At 46.1% G+C, this 19,032-nt stretch overlaps 1 protein-coding gene across 1 annotated transcript; it reads left to right on the top strand.

Annotated features, from left to right (window-relative positions):
- The first annotated feature begins 1,310 nt into the window (after nt 1–1,310).
- GAMT (guanidinoacetate N-methyltransferase) lies at nt 1,311–18,812 on the top strand. The gene is made up of 6 exons (XM_001364952.4): nt 1,311–1,680; nt 10,557–10,702; nt 10,949–11,012; nt 14,312–14,379; nt 14,607–14,717; nt 16,944–18,812. The coding sequence occupies exons 1-6, from the start codon at nt 1,497–1,499 to the stop codon at nt 17,082–17,084; spliced, it is 714 nt and encodes a 237-aa protein (XP_001364989.1). The 5' UTR covers nt 1,311–1,496; the 3' UTR covers nt 17,085–18,812.
- The last annotated feature ends 220 nt before the right edge of the window (nt 18,813–19,032 follow it).

The raw sequence follows: 19,032 nt of genomic DNA on the forward strand, positions 1-19,032 counted from the left end.
TGATACGCGTGGTGAATACAGAAGCAAGGAAGGAGCTGTATGAACTGATACAGAGCGAAGTCAGCAGAATCAAGAAAACAATTACATAGTAACTACAATAAGGGAAATGGATGCAACAAGGATACACCAAAAGTTCCAAAGTAACAGTAACACAGTTATACAGATTGGGCATGACTTTAGTGAAGAGAGAAGCCTCTTCCAGCCCAAGCCTTGGTGGAGGTTGGAGGAACACAAATGTTACACATTATAGCTATTTTCAGACTTTCTCAAGGAGTCCATCACTTGTGCTTACTTTTTTCCCTCTTAAAAAAACAAAACCCCACTATTTGTCATCTGGGATGACTCTCAGCAAGAGGGAGAGAGAAAAATACGGGATAAAAAGGTATTCTTTTTAAACCCTCACCTTCTGGCTTAGAATCAATACTATGTATTGGTTCTGAGGCAGAATAACAGTAAGGGCTAGGCAATGGGGGTTAAATGACTTGCCCAGGGTCACACAGCTAGGAAGTATCTGAGGCCAGATTTGAACCTAAAAAGTTATTTTGAAAGAGAAAGACTTTAAATTGCAGAGAGTGCTGGCCCTGCTTCTTATATATTTCGTGTTTATCCATGCATATTCATGTAGTTTCTCCATTATATGGAGATGGTGCAGTGGATAGAGTGCCTAGCCTTTGAGTCAGGATAGAATTGAGTTCAAATGTGACTTTAGACACTGACTTGTGTAACCCTGGACAAGTCGCTTAATCTTATTTGCTTCGGCTCCTCATCAGTAAAAATGAGGACCCACTGGAGAAGGAAAGGACAATCCACTCCAGTATCACTGCTAAGAAAACCCCCTAGTCAGGCAGGAACTGTATTTTTTCTTTGGGCTGAGTACAAAGTAGACGCTTAATAAGTGCTTCTTGAATTAAATGGAATCAGGCGTCAGTTTCCCCATGTGTAAAATATAGGTTCACCATTCTCGTGTACCCTACTTTTTTTTAAATTTATTTATCTCCTGTCTTAGAATCAATACTGTGTATTGGTTCCGAGGCAGCAGAGAAGTAAGGGCTAGGCAGTGGGGGTTAAGTGACTTTCCCAGGGTCACACAGCTAGGAAGTGTCTGAGGTCAGGTTTGAACCCAAGACCTCCCATCTCTCAATCCCCTGGACCACCTCGCTGCTCCCTAGTGTAACCTGCCTTAAAGAGCTCTGGGAAGGGGAGAGATCATTTCCATTCCTGAGCTCCCATCTGGGACTGGGGGTCCCCTGCACTTCCCTAAGGTGGCAGCCAGGGGTCCCCTTCCTCTTTCCAAAGCCCAGGCTAGGGTTGGAGGAGGGGCGAGGGGCGAGGGGCGGGCCAGCCCTGCCCGGATCGGCCGGGCCGGGGCTCCCTCCTTCCCCCAGCCAGGAGTCTTCTGGCTGGGTGCCTGCGCTGGGCTCCCCGCCCCCTGGTATAAAGGCAGCCTCCTCTGCCTCGGGCCTCCAGAGTGGGGAACTGGCTGCCAGGACCTGACCATGAGCGCAGAGGCTGCCCCAGCGCCCATCTTCCAGCCAGGAGAGGATTGCCGGCCCTCCTGGCAAGAGGCGCCCGCCGGCTACGATGGGCCTGACACGCACCTGCAGATCCTGGGCAAGCCGGTGATGGAGCGCTGGGAGACCCCCTACATGCACTCGCTGGCCGCCGTGGCCTCCTCCAGAGGTAACCGCCTGGCCCTCCTCCCCTAGGCCGCCCTGCGCCTTCCTCGGAGCGGAGCCCGCAGAGAAGAGAAGGGGATGGGAGAGGTCGGGGAGAGGGGACGGAGGTAGAGTGAAAATGGGCAATGGGGAGGGTCTGGGTTCAAATCTCAGCCTTGCCCCCTCTCCTTCTGACTGGGTGACCTTCCTTTGGGGTGTGGACTGGCCTTAGGCCCCCTAATTCCAGCGCTAACTCTGGAGACCACAAACTTTGCGTCTGGGTAAGTCGCTTAGCCCGACCGCCTCTCCCCCTGCCGAGAGTTGGACTCTGATCCCCGAGCCCCTTCCAGCTGGCTGCAAATTCAGCGGTCCCAGGACCCGAGGAGGCTGGAAGGGGCTTTGAGCCGCGGGCCTGCTCCTGCCACTCTCCCAGAAAGCTTCCGCCTTCCAGGCACATTCCAAGACCTCTCTGCCCAGCTGTCAAGGCCATTTGCATTCATTCAGTTCTGCTCCAGACCCGGTCTGAAGCCCTACCCAATGGCAGCTCTGGCTCTTTGCCTGGCTACACTCCCCTTGTTTTCCTTCTTCCCCCACATCCATCAAATCACCCCTTTCTAAGGCACTTTTTTTTTTTTTAATCTCCTTACCCCTTACTGGGTATTGGTTCCAAGGCAGAAGAGTGGTAAGGGCTAGGCAATGGGGGTTAAGTGACTTGACTAGGGTCACACAGCTGGGAAGTATCTGAGGTCAGATTTGAACCCAGCTCCTCCCATCTCTAGGCCTGGTTCTCTATTCACTGAGCCACCCAGCTAACCCTAGAATGTTCATTTTTTTGTCTGTATTCCCAGCAGCTAGAACAATGCTTGGCACAGAAAAGGCAATGCCCATTGCTTGCTTTGTTGACCTTGGGGTTTAGAACATCAAGGAACAAGTGAAGAGATTAGAAAATCCTACCCCATCTGTGAAGTGAGGGACACTGAGGCCCAGAGAAGAAGAGGGAGGTGACTTGTCTTAGAACATGAGGCAGAACCTGGGGAAAGAAAACCTACAGAAATAAATGGTAGATATCATGACCCTGGGAACTCCCCCAAGGGTACCCACAGCTGGCCTGGGGACTATGGTACAAGGTCCTATTCTTCTCTGCCTCTATAGAGCTTCTAGGCTTGGTTCTTTACCTGGTGAAGATTAATCTTCCTAAAACTTCAGCTCAAACATCTTCCATGGCTCCCACTGTCTATAGGAAAGAGGCTAAACTCTTACAATCAATCAATCATTTGAATTTATTATACAATACATTATGGTATTATTATATTAAATAGTATATTATTATACATATATAAGATATGCATATAGTATTATTATACAATACAATTATATACATTTATTAAACTCCATCTACATGCCAGGCACTATACCACTAGGTGCTGGGGATACAAGAATAAAGCATTCTTTGTCTTTAAGAAGTTGACATTTGAGGGCAGCTGGGTGGCTCAGTGGATGGAAAGCCAGGCCTAGAGATGGGATGTCCTGGGTTCAAATCTGTCCTCAGACCCTTCCCAGCTATATGACCCTGGGCAAGTCACTTGACCCCCCCCATTGCCTAGCCCTTACTGCTCTTCTGCCTTGGAGCCAATATACAGTGTTGATTCCAAGACAGAAGGTAAGGGTTAAAAAAAAAAAGCTGACATTCTCTCTGGGAAAACGATATATACCCACCAAAAGTAAATATAACATAAATGTCAAGTGGGTGATGGGGGCTCTTCCAGGGCCAAGAAAGACCTCATGGAAGAGGAAGAGCTTTGTAGAAGGCTTTGGAGGGTTTCAAGAAAGCCGTAATGAGGACGGGGAGCATTCCAGGCACACAGAGAGAGCCTGAATGTACAAAGGGACAGGGATGGGGGATGGAATGTTGTTTGTAAAGATATCACCTTTCAAGCAGGTCCATTTTTTTGTCTTCATATCCCCACTAGAGCTTAACAAAGTACCTGGCACATAGTAGGTGTTTAATATATATAACTAGTAATTGATGGATTGATTGAGGACCAGGAAGTAGGTCCATCTGGCTAAATTGCAGGGTGTGTGATAAGCCTGAAAAAGTAGGCTGGAGCCAAAGGGTAAAGGACTTGGAAGACCAGATGGAAAAGTTTGCCTGTGATCCTCATCAGTAGGGAGCCAATGCAAGAAAGTGAAGTGGTCCGATTTGTGCTTTTAGAAATATCACTTTATGATAATATATGTATAACCCAATGGAATTGCTTGTCAAGTCTGGGAGGGGGTAGGGAAGAGGGGAGGGAGACAACACGAATCAGGTAACCTTGGGGGAAAATTTTAGGAATGAAATGAAAAAAGTGAGAGAGAAAAAAGAAATATCACTTTGCTCACTCTGTAGAGAATGGATTAGAGAGGAGAGAGGCTGAGATAGAACAATTCAGACCCATGGGGCATGGAGAACAATTAGGAAGACCAAGTTTGGGCTCAGTTTACTTCTCCTGCCAAAGAAGCCAAGCTCATCCACTGCAACTCAAGCCATCACCAATCATTTTGCCCCTGGACTTCCATGATTCTGGAAAAGAGAGCGAGGCTGATGACTGTGTAACTCTGCCTCACTTAAATTCAATTTATGCTCTTAAAAAAAATTCTTACCTTATCTTCAGAATTGATATTAAGTATCAGTTCCAAGGCAGATGGGTTAAGGGCTGGGTAATGGGGATTGCATGATTTGTCCAGGATCACACAGCCAGAAAGTGTCTGAGACCAGATTTGAACCCAGGACTTCCTATCTCTGAGCCTGGTTCTCAATCCACTGAACCACCCAGCTGCCCTGACACCTTCTACTTGATTCAGAAAGCATCACCAGTGATGTCATTTTGGTCCTCCTCAATCAATCAGTCAGCTTCTGCCATATATGCTAACCATTCCTCTACTCTGTTTCTAACAAATAATTCCTTGCTCAGACCGTGCCTTTAACTTCATCTCTCCTTTCTTTTTGCCTTTCCCCCCCTCCACTACCCAGTCCCTTCAGAATCAAACTCATAGTTCACCTCCTCCAAGAAGTCTTCCCTGACTCCTCCAGCCCATCTAGTTCAGAACTGTTAATTTTACATATGGGGTAAGTAAGCAGAGTTAGAGCCTGAGCCCAAAAACCTGGGGAGAAAAATCAAGGTAAGAACTTGGACCTCAGAATAGCTCCATGGAGTTGGGAGAGAGAGGCCCCAACTGCTATGGTCCAGGACCCCAAATCTCTACAAGAATGGTCAGTTCCTTTGGTTACTATGTTCCACAGAGTGTGAATTTGGGAGTCTGAAGACCTGAATTCAAATTCTGTCTCAAGTATTGGCTAAGCTGTGTGACTCTGGGCAAGTCACTTAACCAATTTCAGCTTTTTAATTTCCTCATCTATAAAGTGGGGATAATAAGAGCCCATCTCAAGGTTGTTGTGCAGATCACCTTTAATTTAAATAAAGAGCTTTTCCAACTTTAAAGCATCTATAAATGTGAACTATTGAATGGGCCAGGGAGAAACATCCAGGGTCAGTGATGGCAGCTGAAAAAAATTCCAGTTTGCTTTGCCATCTTACATGTGTGTGCATGTCTGAATTATAGATATATTTGTGAATAGGCACATGAATATATGTACTCACACACACACACACACACACACACATATATATATAAAACATACATAAATGTATGTTTTTATGCCTATACCCAGTGGTACCACTGTCACAAGGTCATAGATTTCAGAGGTAGATGGTTCCTTTGTGTCCTCGTGTTCATTTCTCTCATTTTACAGTTGAGGAAACTGAGGCACAGAGATTGAAGCATTTTGCTAAAGGTCACCTATAAGTGGTTGAGTCAGGATTTGAACTCAGGTCTTCTGATTCTAAATCCAGCATTCCTTCCATTGTACCACACTACCCCACACCCCATTAATAAAGGGTCTTTTGAAGGAAAAAAAACAATTAAAAAAAAAGATAGCAGAGACCAAGAGAAGCCTTTAAATATGAAAAACCAGCAGGCATTTTCCTTCTGGTTCTTGACCAGGATTGCTGCCTTCCTGCCCCCACAGCTCCATGTCCTGCCTTCCTGCATGTGAGAACACAGAAAATGCTTATCAGTGAGGCGGCATCATTCAGGGGAAACAATGCTGGTTTTGAGTCAGGGGACTCTTTGGCATTTCACTGAAAGAGAATTGAGTCGGACTAGATAGCCCCGTTCAGCTCTGCATCTCGGATATTACGAGGCTCCGGAGATCTCGGGAAGGATGTGTGTTTGTCGGAAGCCAGGATAGATAGAGATCTTGACCTGGAGTCAGGAAGATCCCAGTTCAAATTCAGCTTCAGGCGAAGCTGTGTGACCCGGTGCAAGTCACTTCACCTTGCTGTGGCCCAGTTTCCCTTGCCAGGTTATGTATAAAATATCTATACATTATATCTATAAAGTGGGGATAATAACAGCACCTACTTCCCCGGGTTATTAGGAGAGTCAAATGGGACAGTATTTGCAAGGTGTTTTATAAGCCCAAAGTGTTCTGTTAATGCTAGCTGTTATTATTACTATTGAACATTTGCCTCTTTTGAGGTAGTTTCTCACTGGAGATCAGGGGATAGATCCGAGGCCCTTAGTTTTTATTTTTAATTAATTATTTATTTATAGACCCTTCCTTCTGTCTTGGTTCCAAGGCAGAAGCAGTAAGGGCTAGGCTATGGGAGTTAAATGACTTGCCCAGGGTCTCATGGCCAGGAAGTATCTGAGGCCAGATTTAAACCTAGGACCTCCCATCTCTAGGCCTGACTTTCTAGCCACTGAGCTATTCTTTAATCTATCCAGACTAAGAATCTTTGAGGGGTGAGCAGTGGGGCTGGCTTCCTTAACACGTCCGACTGTCCTTGTGCCAAGTACTAAGAGAAAAGCCCTGGTGAGAGGGGCACATGGTCCCTCAACCTGAGGGCCCTCCCATCTCTGACATTCTGGGTTCTGTGGAACCTCTGGGCTCTGACATTTTGTGTTCTAAGGGCCTTCCTAGTACTGACATCCCATGTTGTAAGGGCCCCCCAGATCTGACATTCCTTGTTCTATGGACCCCCAGTTCTGACAGTCTGTGTTCTTTGGGCCCCCCAGATCTGACATTCCTTGTTCTATGGACCCCCAGTTCTGACAGTCTGTGTTCTTTGGGCCCCCCAGATCTGACATTCCTTGTTCTATGGACCCCCCAGTTCTGACAGTCTGTGTTCTTTGGGCCCCCCAGATCTGACATTCCTTGTTCTATGGACCCCCCCAGTTCTGACAGTCTGTGTTCTTTGGGCCCCCCAGATCTGACATTCCTTGTTCTATGGACCCCCCAGTTCTGGCAGTCTGTGTTCTTTGGGTTCCCCCCAGATCTGACATTCCTTGTTCTATGGACCCCCAGTTCTGACAGTCTGTGTTCTTTGAGCCCTCCAGATCTGACATTCCTTGTTCTATGGACTCCCAGTTCTGACAGTCTGTGTTCTTTGGGCCCCCCAGATCTGACATTCCTTGTTCTATGGACCCCCCCAGTTCTGACAGTCTCTGTTCTTTGGGCCCCCCAGATCTGACATTCCTTGTTCTATGGACCCCCCAGTTCTGACAGTCTCTGTTCTTTGGGCCCTCTGTTTTGACAGTCTGTTTTATGAGCCTTCTCAGCTCTGATATTTTTGGTTCTAAGGGCCTTCCTAGTTCTGATATCCTGTGTTCTATGGCCCCTGCCCCCAGTTCTGACATTTTGTACTCTACATACCCCCCCCAAAAAAAAAACCCAGTTCTGAGCAGAATTCTGTGCTCTGAGGGCCCTCCCAGCTGACATTCTGGCTGATAGGGGCTGGGGGGAGGGCCATCACACAATGGACAATGCTAGAGGCTGGAATGAATTCTGGCTATACTTTGGGATCCACAAACAAGGCCTTTCCCCTCCTCCTTACTCCTGGGCCAGTTCCTTCCTAGGAAAGCAAAGTGGGATCTGTTTGCAGTTCCTCACCCAGAATAGCTTCTGAGTAAAAAGAACCCTGCAGACCTCGGGCCTTGCAGTTGGGCTCCCGTGTCAAGTGAGGAGACAGGTGTTGGGGGGCTGCCCTAGCCTGGGCCTGGAGTTCTGGAGAAACCCCTCGAAATAGCCAGGCAAAGGCCCCAAAGCTTCCTCCCAGAAGACACTGGTGGACTTCCTGGCAGAGTTCCCCCTCCACCCCCAGCCTCTGGGCTTTGTACCCGGGTATACTTTAGCCCTCTTATCCTTCTGCCAGCTAAGTGTTTCCTAAAGACCTCCAAAGTGTTCTCAGCCTGGCCCAGGCTCCTGGGAGGAAAGAACCGAGGCATTGTGGTATAGCAGAGAAAGCCTTGGGCTCTGGCTGAGAGGCGCCTTGGAGGTGATTTAGCCTGGCCCTCTCTCTTCTTACTAAGTTATCCCAGAGGAAGCAGAGGTAGGACTTGAACCCAGCACTGTGCATTCAGTGAATTTTCCACTTCCCTTCTTGCCTCCTTGTGGCAAGTATTTTTATTCCTTATAGATTGGGAAATGGAGGATCTGATTTAGTGACTTGCCTGAGAGCATGCCCAGTCCAAGGCACAGCATTTGTTCACTGTGCCATGAAGCCTTGAAGGAGTTGAGAGACTCACACTTTAGTTTCAGCTCCACCCCTGATTTGCTTTACTTCAGTTTGGGCCTCAGTTTACCTACTTATGAAGTGAGAGAGTTGGACTAGACAGTCTGCAAGGTGTCTTCCAGCTCTAAAGGTCCTCTCAGCTCCAACATTGTATGTTCTAGGACCCTTGGGAAGCCCTCCACAATCTCTGTTGTTTTTTAAACTCTTACCCTCTATTTTAGAATAGGTTCTAAAGCAGAAGAATGCTAAGGGCTAGGTAACTGGGATTAAGGGACTTAACTTGCCCAGCACCACACAGCTAGGAAGTATCTGAGGTCCAGAACTGAACCCAAGACCTCCCATCATCAAGCTTCACTCACAATCCACTGAGCCACTTAGCTGCCCCAACATTCTCTGTTCTAAGGATCTTCCCAGCTCTGACATTTTCTGTTCTAAGGGTTCTCCAAGCTCTGACATTCTCTGTTCTAAGCTCCCTCCCAGCTCTGACATTCTCTGTTCTAAGCTCCCTCCCAGCTCTGACATTCCCTGTTCTAAGCTCCCTCCCAGCTCTGACATCCTCTGTTCTAAGCTCCCTCCCAGCTCTGACATTCCCTGTTCTAAGCTCCCTCCCAGCTCTGACATTCTCTGTTCTAAGCTCCCTCCCAGCTCCAACATTCTCTGTTCTAAGCTCCCTCCCAGCTCCAACATTCTCTGTTCTAAGCTCCCTCCCAGCTCCAACATTCTCTGTTCTAAGCTCCCTCCCAGCTCTGACATTCTCTGTTCTAAGGATCCTCCCAGCTCTGACATTCCCTGTTCTAAGCTCCCTCCCAGCTCTGACATTCCCTGTTCTAAGCTCCCTCCCAGCTCTGGCATTCTCTGTTCTAAGCTCCCTCCCAGCTCTGACATTCTCTGTTCTAAGCTCCCTCCCAGCTCCAACATTCTCTGTTCTAAGCTCCCTCCCAGCTCTGACATTCTCTGTTCTAAGGATCCTCCCAGCTCTGACATTCCCTGTTCTAAGCTCCCTCCCAGCTCTGACATTCCCTGTTCTAAGCTCCCTCCCAGCTCTGACATTCTCTGTTCTAAGCTCCCTCCCAGCTCCAACATTCTCTGTTCTAAGCTCCCTCCCAGCTCTGACATTCTCTGTTCTAAGGATCCTCCCAGCTCTGACATTCCCTGTTCTAAGCTCCCTCCCAGCTCTGACATTCCCTGTTCTAAGCTCCCTCCCCGCTCCGACATTCTCTGTTCTAAGCTCCCTCCCAGCTCTGACATTCTCTGTTCTAAGGATCCTCCCAGCTCTGACATTCCCTTCTCTAAGGATCCTCCCAGACCTGATATTCCTAGTTCTAAGGCTCTCCCAACTCCAATATTGTGTGTTCTAAGAACAGAGAGTGAGTGAATGAAGAAAAGAGCATTTTAAAGCTTTTAAAGCACCTAGTATGTAAACATGGAAAAGTATTTAAAAATAAAATTTTTTAACAAATTAAACAAATAAAAGCACCTACTATGTGGGGAGGAGGCAAGTGGGAGTTCTAATCTAAGTGTGAGAGGGTTCCCTGCCTCAAGGAGTTTACATCCTAATTGGAGGAGGAGGCTGTATAGGGGAGTGAGTGATGCCCGGAGAAGGGAGTCCTAGGAATGGTGATTAGAGCAATAGAGCTGAGTCTTTCCTTTTTCCAGAAGCAAATGATTTGTTTCCTGTTCACAGAGTCAGAGTTCCTGGGGTGGGGGAGAATGCCTGGAGCAGATGGGATTTACTGGAAGGTCTAGGAAGCAAAGTATGGGGCCAGCTCCCTCTCCCTGGATTAGCTGAATTTTTACTCATTTACTAAACCAAGACAGTTTAGAAATAGGGCATAGTTAGAAGTCTAGCACTGGGAAGGGCCAAAGCAGCAATGCAGAATCACAGAATTCTAGGAAGGGAGAAGTTATCTATTCCAAACCCTTACTTTGCAGAAAAGGAAACTGAGGCAGGGAGAGGAAAGGAGCCTTCCAAGCTTAGTTACCTAGTCATTGGCAGAGGCTGGACTGGAAACTAGAACCCAGTTGAAAACTGGAACTAGCCCTCTCCCCTTCCCCCTTTCTGCTCTTTCTTATTGCCTCTCCACTGGGGAACAGTGGGAACAGGAACAAGCCTTACCTGGCAAGAATGAGGAACTTTTGCTCAAATTCAGCCTCACCCCCCACAAGTTGGGGGGAGAGGGGAGGTTGAACCTGGCTTTAAACTCATCGCCTCCAGGACATGCCTGGTAGTTCCTGAGGGCCTTGGTTGACCCTGGGTCACCCTATCCTTTCCTTCCTCCCGCAGGGGGACGAGTCCTCGAGGTCGGCTTTGGGATGGCCATTGCGGCCAGCAAGGTGCAGGAAGCCAACATCCAGGAGCACTGGATCATTGAATGCAACGATGGCGTCTTCCAGCGACTGCAGGAGTGGGCTCAGCGTCAGCCCCACAAGGTAGGGGTGGGGGCTGTGCTGGAGGGGCAATCTCATCCCCGTGGGGCTCACTCCTGGCACCCCCGAAATGGCCTGCTAGTCCTTGGGACAGACTCCAAGGGGTTGTGGGAGGAGGGGAGGAATAAGCCACCGGGGAGGTAGATGCTATTATTGGACCCATTTTACACTGATGAAATTGAGATGGACAAAGGCTAAGTGTCTTACCCAGGTCTGGCTCGATTTAATCTGTTTGCTCTCTTTCCTAAGGTTGTCCCCTTGAAAGGCTTATGGGAAGAGGTGGCGCCCAACCTGCCGGATGGACATTTTGATGGTGAGAAAACACAACACGACCCTGGAGTGATAACAGTAACAGTAACCATTATATACATCAAATGCATATTAATATATTACAAAACTACAAATTGTAAAATATATTCTATTGTGATATTACACATTTATAATATATTGATATTATATTAATGCATTATAATTTCATATATCATAAAATATATTTGTAGCAAATATATTATAAATTTATAGTGTATTGATATGATATTAATACATTATAATTTATATATCATATCTGATATTAATACATTATAATTTTATATATCATAAAATATATTTGTAACACATATATTATAAATTTATAATAAATCAATAAGATTAATATATTATCATTTTATATATCAAAATATATTTATAATAAATATATTATAAATTCATAATCGATTGATATGATATCAATACATTATAACTTTGTGTATTATGAAATATATTAATATAATAAATATATTATAAACTTACAATTATATGTTAATATATTATAAATGTTTATATATGTATATATCTGTGTGTGTGTGTGTGTGTATACATACACATATATATATACTTCCCAGATTTTCTCATTTTATCCTCACAACCACCCTGGGAAGCAGATGCTGTTATTATACCCATTTTATAAATGACAAAACTGAGGCTGACAGCAGGTAAGTGGCTTGCCTAGGGTCACACAGCTAGTAAGTGTCTGAGGTCACATTTGACCTCTGGTCTTACTGACCACAGAACCAACACTATCTGTTCTGCCAACTGGACAAATAGCCCCCCCGGAGGGGGATGAGAGACAGCAGTCGCAGGTAGGTCTGGGGGTCCCTCTCACTAGTGAAATGTTTTGGAGGTCTCCCTAGTCCCAGGGATCAACTGTTGCTGTTGCCTGAAATTCCTCCATCATGGCGTTATCTTTTTGGGTTAAGGCACTATCTCTAGGAACGTCTTCTACTCCAAGGCCTTTGAGAAAGAGTTAATGTATTAATGCTGCCTCCCTCTGCAGCCTTCTTGCTATTGGAAGCCTCTGACCTTGGCCCTGTTTACACCAGCTTCCCTCCTACCCACTCTATCTCTACGAGTCAACATAGTTACCCATTACATGGGGGGCACATTAAGGAACACAGGCCTTAGCACTGCCTGGACCGGGTAAGTCCTGGAACTTCATGTAGAAGGTCTGTCTGAGCCAGATTAGGAAAGAGCTTCTTAGCTTTTCTTTGTTTGTTTTTAAAGGGTTGAAGATAGTAAATAGTGCACCTGTTTTTCTGAAGTTAACAGGCTAAAATATTCTGAGTAATGAGCACTTTTGGTCCAAAAGGACACATAAGAAAATGAAATCCCAAGGGCAGTTGGGTAGCTCAGTGAATTGAGAGTCAGGCCTAGGGACAGGAGGTCCTGGGTTCAAATCTGATCTCATTCTTGTAACCAAGGAATAATATTCTAAATTAACTAATTAAATAAAAATTTCAGAAACAAAAAAACAAAAATAAACCTGGTCTCAGACACTTCCCAGCTGTGTGACCCTGGTCAAGTCACTTGACCCCCATTGCCTAGCCCTTTCCGCTCTTCTGCTTTGGAGCCAATACACAGTATTGACTCCAAGATGGAAGGGAAGGGAAGGGAAGGGAAGGGAAGGGAAGGGAAGGGAAGGGAAGGGAAGGGAAGGGAAGGGAAGGGAAGGGAAGAGAGAGACAGAGAGACAGAGAGAGACACAGAGAGAGAGAGAGAGAGAGAGAGAGAGAGAGAGAGAGAGAGAGGAAAGAAAGGAAGAAAGAAAGAAAGGAAGAAAGGAAGAAAGAAAGAAAGAAAGAAAGAAAGAAAGAAAGAAAGAAAGAAAGAAAGAAAGAAAGAAAGAAAGAAAGAAAGAAAGAAAGAAAGAAAGAAAGAAAGAAAGAAAGAAAGAAAGAAAGAAAGAGAGAGAGAAAGAGAGAAAGAGAGAGAGGGGGGAGGGAGGAAGGAAGGAAGGAAAGAAGGAAGGAAGGAAGGAAGGAAGGAAGGAAGGAAGGAAGGAAGGAAGGAAGGAAGGAAGGAAGGAAGGAAGGAAGGAAGGAAGAAAATGTAATCCCTTCCCTTTGTCACAGAAGTGGAAGATTATGGAGGCAGACTGTAGAGACAATCAGATGTGAATAGGGGAGGGAGATAGCACAGTGGATAGAACACCAGGCTTGGAGTCTAAAGACCTAGGTTCATATTTGGCTTCAGATGCTTCCTAGCTGGGTGACCCTGGGCAAGTCATCTAATCCCATTGCCGAGTCCTTACCACTCTTCTGTCTCAAAATTGCTATGAAGACAGGAAAAAAAAATTTTTAATGTGAATAGATGCAGAAAAAGCCCTCCAAAAAATGCACTTGTTTGTCTTTAAAAAAAAAACAATAAAAAAACCCAGATCCTTCAAAGCAAAGGCATAGAAGGGTCTATGCTAATAATGCTAAGCTAGCATTATTTGGGGAAATCTAACAATCATTCCTAATAAATAGATAGGATTAAGTGAAGACTTCCCTTTCCCCATTGTTATTTGCTATAGTTATACAAGTGCTCAAGATAGTAAAAAGAGAAAGAGATTAAAGTGTAAGAATAGGTAAAGCAGAGACAAAAACATCCCTTTTTGAGGGGATTTGGTGGTTTACCTAGAAAACTCCAGAGAACCAACAAAAAAAATAATGAGAAAAAAGCTTTAGCAAGTAGTAGGAAACCAACTCTAACCACATTGTTAGAGGAGAGCATCTGTCTCATTTTTTTTTTTAACCTTTACCCTCTACCTTAGAATCAGTACTATCTTGGTTCCAAGGCAGAAGTCAGTGGTAAGGGCTAGGCAATGGGGGATAAATGACTTGCCCAGGGTCACACAGCTGGGAAGTGTCTGAGGTCAGATTTGGACCTCTCTAGGTTTGGTCCTCAATCCATTGAAGCCACCCAGCTGCCTCCATCATTTATTTTTGCTGAACTGGTTTTTTCTTGCAAGAAGAGATGTAGGGGGCAGCTGGGTGGTTCAGTGGATAGAGAGCCAGGTTTAGAGATGGGAGGTCCTGGGTTCAAATGTGGCCTCAGTCACTTCCTAGTTGTGTGACCCTGGACAAGTCACTTCACTCACATTGCCTAGCCCTTACCACTCTTCTGCCTTGGAACCAATACATAGTACTGATTCTAAGATGGAAGGTGAGGGTTTAAAAAATAAATTAAAATAAAATAAATTTTTTTAAAAGAAGAGATTTAGGCTGGATAAGAGGCGAAGGACACACATACCTGGAAATGCAATAATAATAATAATAATAAAATGTATTTGTTTTTCTTGTTTTTCTGGCACAGGAATTCTGTATGACACCTATCCCCTCTCGGCGGAGACCTGGCATACTCACCAGTTCAACTTCATCAAGGTAAGACTTGGCCTTCCCCTCTAAAAGGAATGTTTCTGAATGCTGTCAGGCACTGTTTGGGGCTCTCTGCAGCAGCAGGGATTGGTCTGCCCTGAGGCATCCACGTTCTTTCATCCTTTGTGACCCAGAGTCTATGGGAGGCAGCCATGGAGAGGGGAATGGGAATGGGGGTTCCGTCTTATTCCAGGATGGAGACTCCTTAAGATCCTCCCATTTTGCCCTGCCAGGCTCATGCTTTCCGTCTGCTGAAACCCGGCGGCGTCCTCACTTACTGCAACCTCACGTCCTGGGGAGAACTGCTGAAGACCAAGTACACAGATATCAAAAAGATGTTTGAGGTGAGCCGGGAACTGGACCCAACAGCCTGCAGCACAACTGCTGGAACATTCATGCTTCCCCCGAGTTTGATCATCTCCCTGCCTTTTCTCCACACGTTGGTATTTATGTGGATTTCTAGAGCAAGGTATGAGAAGGAGCACGGGCCTGGGAGACAGACACGAACTCTGGTCATTGGTTCAGTGACTGGCCTTGGCATGATTACTTGTCTTTGGCCCTGGGTTTCCCCCTCCATGAAAGAAGGGGTTGGATCAGACATCAGAGCTCTTAGATCTGATGATCCATGCCCCAAGTTGGCATGTTCAGTTAGCAGCTGGGTGGTGTAATAATGCACAGAGTGCCAGGCCTGGGTAGAGGAAGACTCATGTTTCTGGGTTCAAACACAGCCTCGGACACTTCCTAGTTGGGTGACCCTGGGCAAGTCATTTAACCCCCATTGCCTAGCCCTTGCCACGCTTCTGCCTTGGAACCAATTTCAAGACAGAAGGCAAGGGAAAAAAAGGAAGGGAGGAAGGGAGGGAGGAAAGATGAAGCCTCCTAAGTCAGGGGCGGCCTCCAGAGACATAAATATCCTGCAGATATTTGCCTCTGTCCTCCCCTAATAACAAAAATAGTAACAACTCACATTTCTCCACTGGCTTTCTGGTTTACAGAGTGCTTTTCTAATCACTCTTAGAGAATTGTCAGAGCTGAAGAAGACTTCAGATGAAGAAATTGAGGTTCAAGGAGCTTCACTGATTTGCCCACGGTCATGGTATCATAGATTTAGAGTTGAGCAAGATCTTAGAAGTTAAGTCTAGAGGGGGTAGCTAGAGACAGGAGGTCCTAGGTTCAAATCTAGCCTCAGACACTTCCTAGCTGTGTGACCCTGGGCAAGTCACTTCACCCCCATTGCCCAGTCCTTACCACTCTTCTGCCTTGGAACCAATACACAGTATTGATTCTAAGATGGAAGGTAAGTGTTAAAAAAAAAGTTAATTCTAACCCACTTATTTTATAGATCAGGAAACTTATGTCCTGGGTAGTTAAATGAATGACTCAAGATCACACAGATCACCAGTGTCAGAGCTCAGATTTGCACCCAGATCCTTTTATTCACATTGCATCACTGATTGTTTTAGTCTATCCCTTCCCTCTCGTTTTGACCATCCAGGAAACAGAGGCCCTAAGATAACAGTCAACAAGGTAGTAAGTTGCAGAGCCAATACTTGAACCCAGATTCTCCAGTCCATTATTTTTCCACTACTCCATGTTGGATCTGTTATTCAGGGATCAGCCTGGCTAAGAAGTGGGAAGCTCATTATTTGAGGGCTGATTCCCCCCTCTCCCCAAGCCAACAGATGACTGTTGTGGTGGTTTTTTGTTTGCTCTGTTTTTAGCCACATTTTAATTTATTTAAGACATGGAGGGGTGGAGATCTCTGTTAGTGGTGGGATAACATCCACATCAACCAACTCTTAGATCCTTGAAATCTTTTTTCTTTTTTAAACCCTTACCTTCTGTCTTAGCATCAGTACTCTGTATTGGTTCCAAGGCAGAAAGGTGGTAAGGGCTAGGCAATGGGGGTGAAGTGACTTGCCCAGGGTCACATAGCTGGGAAGTGTCTGAGGCCAGATTTGAACCTAGGACCTCCTGTCTCTGGGCCTGACTTTCCATCCACTGAGCCACCCCGCTGCCCCTAGATCCTCAAAATCTTCAAGATGAAAGGATAAGTAAACTTTTGTCATATTCTGGTTTTGACCTCAATGGATGGTTTCATGGAGACCATGTGACCCTACAGAATGTTGATGTCAAAGCTATGGGATTCCCTCCAAACATCTCTCTTTAGCAAAGACTCATGACCAGTCTTTCCTCTGGGGATTTCTCTTGACCTCACTTCTATTAAGGGCTTAGACGACCTCAGAGGATCCTGTAGGCAGCCTTGGAAGGGACCTTCATGGTTCTCCAAACAGTCGAATTTCCCCAAGCTCACACAGATCCTCAGAGACCGACCCCAGATTTTAGGTCAGGTTCTTTCATTCATAGAGGATCATGGATTTAGCTCGAGAGGGAAAAGAGCTTCAAGGCCATCTAGGAAAGGGAACAGAAGCCAGGGCAGAAATGGCTTGTCTCAGATTCCACTGGTAGTATACGAGAAGAGTCAGGATTCAAACCCAGGTTCTCTGCTTCAGATCCATCTCTCTAATGTGCCTCTTGGGGTTGACCTGGATCTTTCTCTTGTGCCACAGGAGACCCAGATTGCAGCCTTGGTGGAGGCAGGGTTCATGAAGGAGAATATCAGCACCACTGTCATGGACCTGGTGCCCCCTGAGGAATGCCGCTACTACTCCTTCCCCAAGATGATCACCCCCATGGTCATCAAACACTGAAGGCTACCCAGCTTCCTCCTCTTCCTAGGCTGACTCTGGAACTGGGACGCTGGGGACTCTCTAGCCTTCCAAGGTCTAGAGAGAACGGTCTGCTCCTACTCCTCCCCTAGCACGATCACCCCCACAATCTTTAAACACTGAGGGTTGCCCAGCTTCCTCCTCCTACCAGCCTAACCCAGGGTTGGGAGCACAGGCTATCCTAGGACTGCTCAGTAGATCCTGGGCAACCGGATGCAAGAAGAGAGGGAGAGCAAATGGTGGGTACCGTGGGACTCTCTAGGTCTGCCTCTTGACTCTTCTGTTCAATACCACAAACACATATTAATCTGTATACTATGGACGGATCCCAAGGCTCAGGGTTTTTCTGCCTTTTGATTTGTCTGTCATCTTAGTCCTTGTAAGTCCTTATTTGTTTCATCTGCAAAATGGGTCTAGACTTGCTTGACAGGAATTGATCACCCTCAAAGCTAATGAATCAGGCTACCTAAATGGAAATTTCTTATCAAAAAAACCTTTCCAAGATTGCTTTAAGGAAATCCATTTCCCTTTTTTTTAATGTATGGTTTATTAAGTGCCAATAATGTGCTCTTTGGTGCTGGAGAAGTAGAGAGAAATCTAAAGTTTGGCCCTTGCCTTTGAGGGGCTCACAGCCTGTTGGAGACAAGGCATCGAGGGTGAGTCCAGATGCCAAAGGCCCATGGCAGGATGTTCCCCTATTAGGGCTTCAAGAGCCAACCTCCGCTTGTTTGGAACTGGATTTTTGTTAAGTTTGTAGCAGAACTAGGAAGGTTCCCACAGCACCCCTGGAACAGGGACCAAGTTTTTATCACTCTTGTATCCTTAGCACTTAGTGCAGTGCCTGATGCTTAGTCCTTCATACATGCTTGTGGACTGATTAACCTACTTTAAGTTAGGTAGAGCAAAGATTATCCCCATTTAATAGATGACAGAGAGACATTGTGGTGTGGTAGACGGAGCTGGCCTTGGAGCCAGGAAGACCTGAGTTCAAGTCTTAACCCTAAGGCATACCAACTGTGGTCACTCTGGGCAAGTTACTGAATCTGGTTGCTCTTGGCAATGCCTTAAGACTGAGTTGCCAGGAAGCTAGGTGGCTTAGTGGCCTGGACACTAGCGGTCTCTTCCTGGACAAGTCACTTAACCCCCATTGCCTAGCCCTTACCACTCTTCTGCCTTGGATCTGATACTGGGTTTCAATGCTAGGATAGGTTAAGGGTTTAAAAAAGACTGAGCTGCTGACCTACATTGTGCAGAGGAAGTGGAGAGTTCCCTTCAGTCAATAAAATCAGAGGTTCAGTTCCCTCTCCTTCTATAAGTGAAGAAACTGAAAAGTGACTTGTCCACAGTCACTAAATGACAGCTGGAATCTGAACTCAGGTCTCTTGATGTTCTAGGTCTCTCTAGGTCCAGTGCTCTATCAAACTGAGGCCCAGAGGATGAGTGAGTCTAGGGCCCAGGCAAGTGCCACTATACCCTCTTTGTTCCATTTCAGAGTCTATTTCCCTGTGTAAGTTCACTTGAAAGCCTTAACTTTGACTACTACGCCATGAGGCCCCCTTCTATCCTTTATTCACATTTTGGTGCTCTTCTGGGTGCTCTGCTGGGGAACCAGAAGTCCTGTGGGAGGAAGAGAAGGCCTTGCCCACTTCTCAGTTGTAGCAGACAGCCTGCTGCCCAAATAATAATAAAGAAATTCTGACCTCGGTTGGAGCCCAGGATTCCTTCTTGACTCTTGGTGATGCACGAGGGGGTCTGTGTGAATATGGGAGGGGAGGGGAGAATGAAGAAATTTAGGAATAGGAGAGACTAGAGGAAAAGAGCAGAGAGAGACTGGGAAAAGGCTGAGAAAGGGAAGGGAGGAGAAAGAGGAAAGAGAAATGAATAGTGGGAGAAGACAAGGAAACAAATGAGCCTTTGAGGACAGTTCAAG

The sequence above is a fragment of the Monodelphis domestica genome, chromosome 3 (genome assembly GCF_027887165.1).
Source record: "Monodelphis domestica isolate mMonDom1 chromosome 3, mMonDom1.pri, whole genome shotgun sequence".
NCBI lineage: Eukaryota > Metazoa > Chordata > Mammalia > Didelphimorphia > Didelphidae > Monodelphis > Monodelphis domestica.